At 38.3% G+C, this 6,341-nt stretch overlaps 1 protein-coding gene across 1 annotated transcript in view; it reads left to right on the plus strand.

Annotated features, from left to right (window-relative positions):
- LOC134741329 (exocyst complex component 7) overlaps window positions 1-5,448 on the plus strand; it is a 56,153-nt gene extending 50,705 nt beyond the window's left edge. Inside the window, exons 14-15 of the mRNA XM_063674080.1 lie at window positions 3,537-3,630; window positions 4,933-5,448. Of these exons, the coding sequence (XP_063530150.1) occupies window positions 3,537-3,630; window positions 4,933-5,151 (313 nt within the window). The 3' untranslated portion in view covers window positions 5,152-5,448. The remainder of the gene's footprint in view (window positions 1-3,536; window positions 3,631-4,932) is intronic.
- The last annotated feature ends 893 nt before the right edge of the window (window positions 5,449-6,341 follow it).

Here is a 6,341-nt window from a genome sequence, read left to right on the forward strand (position 1 = left end):
AAATTGCAGGGAAATTTCCTTGGTAATTTATGTTTTATTATGGAAATAATAAATAAATAATAAAAATAAAAAAGCCTTTTTATTCCGTAACCACTTAAATATACAAACTATTTCTAAACTAAATACTATTTGTTACTAATCTAGTAAAGTGTTAGGACCCCTTCCGGGTATAGGCCTCCTCCAACCTCTTCCACCGTTCTCGGTCTTGTGCCTCTGTGAGCCAGTTGCTCGACACTCTCTCTAAATCGTCTGCCCAGCGGGCGCGGGGACGCCCAGCTCCTCGTTTCCCGCTTAGTCCCTTCCAAGTAGTTACTCGTTTTGTCCATTTTTCATCTGGCATCCTCGCGATGTGACCTGCCCACTGCCAATTTGAGTCTTAGTGAGTGCTCGAGAGCGTCAATTACTTTAGTTTTTTTCTCGTATATTTTTGTGACGTATTTTATCTAAAGTCTAACTTTTACAATTTTTCTTTCGATTGCTCTTTGACATGCTCTAATCTTGTGTTTAATGTAGTTTGTGTATTTCCACGTTTGACAACCATAGTTAAGTGTGGGAAGTAGACAGGAATCCAGTACTTTTCTTTTTAAATGTAGTGGCAGGGCGCTCAGATGTATATTTGCCATACTTCAGAACTTGTTCCATGTTTTATTTACCCGCCTCTCTACCTATACTTCTTCCGTGTTGTTATCCGGTCTGAAGGATATCTGTTTCCCTAGGTATATATAGGTATACTCTTTTACATAGTCTGGCTTCATGTCTTCTATAAATATTTCTTTTTCTACATGGTTTGTCATTATTTTTGTTTTGGCGGGCCTCGGCAAGCTTCTGCTTCGCCTTCCCCGCGCGCCGCACGAGAGTCAGCCCTAAGCGACTTACTCACACAATGACGCGTGTACAGACGTGCCGTTCATACATAGAAACGCAAATGATTTATGATGTATGGCGTTTTCCGCCGTGTGAAATAGTATTTTATATTAAAATCAAACATATTTCTCATAGTCTTTTGAAAACTGCATCAAAATATTGTTTGAACACTGCTGTCAGTCATTGAATTGAGAGCTTGAAGTGCTGGAGTAGTTAAAACAGTATTGATACAATTTTATTAAAAAATATCATTTTTTCACTCTGTATTGATATAGTATAGTGCGTAATATGCAGTTAAACATTCAAGTGCAAACTTATCATTATCAAATTCGTATTCAAAGACATATACGCCTTTTTGATTTTTTACCACCATAGTGAAAAACTTTTTATCAATCATATCTATATCTACTTCCTTTAGTGGATATAATCCCTTGCTCAAAGAACATGATTTCAAAAAAGGTATCCCGAAAGCGTTGAAAATTACTTTAGTCATAAAATTGCGGCATTTGAGGTCTTTCATATTAATAAGCCACTTGTATTTGTTATTAATTTCTGCACGTCTCACACGGAGCTGGCCACGTGTGTCGCGATCATCAAAATCTTCAAAAACTCGCAGATTGCCTCTTATTAATCGTCTTCCCTTCTGATTATTGTAGTATGTTTCTATAGTAGTGTTAAAAGGACTGTATGTTGCGTATGGTAGCACTGTTTCGCTGCATTTCGTGATGTTTATAATATCAGTCCTTAATATTTGTTCTGACGAACTTGGTCCGAAGCGCACTAAAAATATTAACGCCACGTATATAAACATTTTGGGTGTAGTGTGTACCGTGTACCTTATATGAATAAAGTAATGTTGCAACCGACGACTAAATAATGATGCGTATTTGATGGGTTATGAAATTGAATATAATCACTTAAATTGTATTAATTTATAGGAAACATTGAAATGATGCTGAAATATAATTTGCATTTGAGTAGTTTTTAATAATCTAGTGTTATTCAATGTCGGGGGATATTATGTTATTTAGTATAATTACCTATATTCATGGACACATTTAGAGCAACGCGAAAAAGGTTTAATTACTGGATTACAGCACCTAAAGTAATTTCAAAATTAGTAATTAAACTTTTTTTCGCGTTCCTCTAAATTTGTTCACGAGTGTAGATATCTACGTACTTCTACCCATTATGCCTATAATTTAACGTGGCCTGATATGGATAGGTACTTTTGCTAGCAGTGAACGTCCGTTTACGCTAACTCTGTACGTGGTAACGCTATTTCATCATAGATGGCGCTGTCTTCCGTATTTGTAGGCGGGTCGAACAAACTGTAATTTTTTGTCTAAATTTAGAGTATGCTGTATGTTTTTTTTTTAATTTTTTTTTTCATCTGTCCTAATCATTCATTGTAATTTGAACACTCTAATCTTATTGATAGATATAATAGTAATTGGGGGTGAACTGAAAACCATCGCTATGGCTGCCAGTCTATACTGCACCACAGCAAATGCTGAGATCATCCCTTTTGACACACTGCATCTTCTTGTATTATTTGTGTATGACTATGTGAGTGGCAATGAATCATTATTCTATTCTATATTGTCACTCAAAAACACTTGTCACTGTCTAAGTTTTATGCACCGTTTTGATTTTATCAGTAGATCAGTTTTTATAAATAACACTGGTTGTTGCGAATTGGTCCATTGTTGTCACTTTAAAGTCAAATACACATTAAAAACTATTTTTTGTTTATTTTAAGAGCCCGGCAAGCTCGGCCGAATTTCACCTTCCCATACAAACGGAGTTCCGTTCTCATTTTAAAACTACGTGTTGGATTGTAATGAAACTTTGCACATACAATGAAATGAGGTATATCTAGGTCTGTAATTAGTTTATATAGCTCCAGTTTATAAAACAAACGAAATAGAGCAAAAAAAAGTTTTGTATGAAAAACTTAAATTCGCTGTATTTTTTTAACTATGGTATCTGAAGCTACATAAACTAATTACAGACATAGATATACCTTATCTTATTGTAGGTACAAAGTTTCAGAGCAAACTAGCTAGTCGTTTTAAAATGAGAGCGGAACTACGTTTGTATACAGAGCACTGTTGATCGTGGTAGCGCCATCTAGCGACATAGGTGAAATTTTACTCGTAATGTCTGTGATCAGGGTGAATGAACCAAAAGGGTTTGAAAAATAGAACGGTTTCGTAGCCCTGAAAGAGCTTGTCTTGAACATGCTATCAAAACGAAAAAAGAAATACATTTCATAATGACAATACATGTGTTTGTGTGCGTGACATCAACTTTAGTTCCGATACCTATACTGTATATATTCTTAACTCAAAAATTTTCACAAAACAAGCAGCAAAACCAAGTTTTCGAGATCCTACAAACTTAATATGACCAATATGTAAAAATGCATTACTTAAAAATAACTGTCACTGTGTTTTTGCAAGCTATAATACGGCTAAAAAATGTGTGCTCCCTTTCATATATAACATCGTGTGACAGAGAAAATATGATAGTATTGATAGTGTTTTATTATGTAGTCCATTTCACACATTGTTATATAGCAGCTAGTGTGGGAGCAACGTAAGATCTATTGTTAACCACATTTAACGCAAATAAAGAATTTACTTTACCTTAATATGTGACGTTTGCAGTTGGAACAAGCTGTTGGCGCACACGGTGTTGGAAGAAGCACCGCCGGCCAAGCTGCGTGACCGCGACCGACAGATCCTCAAGGACAAGTTCGCGGTAAGTTGCCACTGTTCTTATATGTGACGTTTGCAGTTGGAACGTTGGAACAAGCTGTTGGCTCACACGGTGTTAATGAGACGCCGCCGGCCAAGCTGCGTGACCGCGACCGACAGGTCCTCAAGGGCGCGGAGTTATTTGGTACTTGCGCACCTACAGATTGTTAACTTTGCTCTACCTTGTGATAAGTATGTTAGAAAACACTCTTCAATTGATCCTAATTGTTACATTTGCTACTCTTAAGGATTTGCCACACTGGATGCGTTCTGCGGTCAGCGGTCAGGTCAAACTCACATTATGTATGAACAACATTGACAGCAACTTTTGAAGTTGAAGTTTGATCTGACCGCTGCCCGCAGAACGCATCCAGTGTGGCAAATCCTTTAATATATTTATTTTAAATAATGTCATACCCGTCACATATATGAAACTTATATTTGATTTGTTTTTAGAATTAAGAATATTTTGCGATACCATGCCAGGGTCCGTTTGCCTAAATGTTACTATGTAATGTAAAAGTATACTTGAATGCAAAAAAGATTTCTATCTCTATACCTTACCTATCTACTGAAGATTGGCGGAGAACAAAACCGGGCTAAATTACGTAGGTTGTTTTTGGAACGTTGTCCTCAATGTGTACGGTGTGTTTTTAATTTAGTTGCATTAAGTATGTTCTTGTTCCTGGCGGCCGCACGCGTGTATCAACTCTATGGTATAGTATGAATCTCCTCAAATGATTTTTTACGCCTGAAACTCTAATCTGTTAAACAAAAGCCATTGTTTCTTTTATACAAGTGGTGGGCTAGCGTGTCTGAACGCGTGCCATATCAACAATGTCGTTTAAAAAGCGACTGTATCGTGGTGGTTTTAAGGTTCATATTTAAGTACATGTAACATTTTTTGTAATGTATGACCATCGACCACCTCAATGTAGGCGAGCGCTCATATTATTACATATATTTGAACTTTAAAACCACCACGATACTGTTTGTTGTTGCTTTAGCTCGCGCTCAGACACGGTAGCCCACCACTCGCACAAAAGAAACAATGGCTTTTGTTTAACAGATTAGGGTCTTAGGCGTAAAAATCATTTGAGAAAATTCATACTATATCTACCTATACTTTAGCAGCCTAAAAATCAAAACTTGCCAAAACAATGCAATTACAACAAGGGAAGAAATCAAATTATTTAAGAAACATTTTTTGTGTTGGCCACTTTTTCTTTAGTGTAAGTATAACATGCATTCAGTTTATAGTTATGCTTTTTCTATAATCAGTAATAAATCATTCTACCTATTTCAGTCTTTCAACCGTGAATGGGAGGAGTGCACCAAAGCGCAGCGCAGCTACAGCGTGCCCGACCCCGAGCTGCGCGAGGCTCTCAAACGAGACAACAAGGAGACCATACTGCCGCCGTACACCAAGTTCTATGATACTTACGGCTCGCTACCATTCTCGAAGAATCCGGACAAATACGTCAAGTACTCTCCCGTACAGGTAACTATACACTTCTGTTACTAGGAGACGATATACGAGACAATAAGGAGACTATACTGCCGCCGTACACCAAGTTCTATGATACTTACGGCTCGCTACCATTCTCGAAGAATCCGGACAAATACGTCAAGTACTCTCCCGTACAGGTAACTATACACTTCTGTTACTAGGAGACGATATACGAGACAATAAGGAGACTATACTGCCGCCGTACACCAAGTTCTATGATACTTACGGCTCGCTACCATTCTCGAAGAATCCGGACAAATACGTCAAGTACTCTCCCGTACAGGTAACTATACACTTCTGTTACTAGGAGACGATATACGAGACAATAAGGAGACTATACTGCCGCCGTACACCAAGTTCTATGATACTTACGGCTCGCTACCATTCTCGAAGAATCTGGACAAATACGTCAAGTACTCTCCCGTACAGGTAACTATACACTTCTGTTACTAGGAGACGATATACGAGACAATAAGGAGACTATACTGCCGCCGTACACCAAGTTCTATGATACTTACGGCTCGCTACCATTCTCGAAGAATCCGGACAAATACGTCAAGTACTCTCCCGTACAGGTAACTATACACTTCTGTTACTAGGAGAGGATATACGAGACAATAAGGAGACCATACTGCCGCTGTACACCAAGTTCTATGATACTTACGGCTCCTTACCATTCTCGAAGAATCCGGACAAATACGTCAAGTACTCTCCCGTACAGGTAACTATACACTTCTGTTACTAGGAGACGATATACGAGACAATAAGGAGACTATACTGCCGCCGTACACCAAGTTCTATGATACTTACGGCTCGCTACCATTCTCGAAGAATCTGGACAAATACGTCAAGTACTCTCCCGTACAGGTAACTATACACTTCTGTTACTAGGAGACGATATACGAGACAATAAGGAGACTATACTGCCGCCGTACACCAAGTTCTATGATACTTACGGCTCGCTACCATTCTCGAAGAATCCGGACAAATACGTCAAGTACTCTCCCGTACAGGTAACTATACACTTCTGTTACTAGGAGACGATATACGAGACAATAAGGAGACTATACTGCCGCCGTACACCAAGTTCTATGATACTTACGGCTCGCTACCATTCTCGAAGAATCCGGACAAATACGTCAAGTACTCTCCCGTACAGGTAACTATACACTTCTGTTACTAGGAGAGGATATACGAGACAATAA

This window comes from Cydia strobilella, chromosome 5, assembly GCF_947568885.1.
Source record: "Cydia strobilella chromosome 5, ilCydStro3.1, whole genome shotgun sequence".
Lineage (NCBI taxonomy): Eukaryota > Metazoa > Arthropoda > Insecta > Lepidoptera > Tortricidae > Cydia > Cydia strobilella.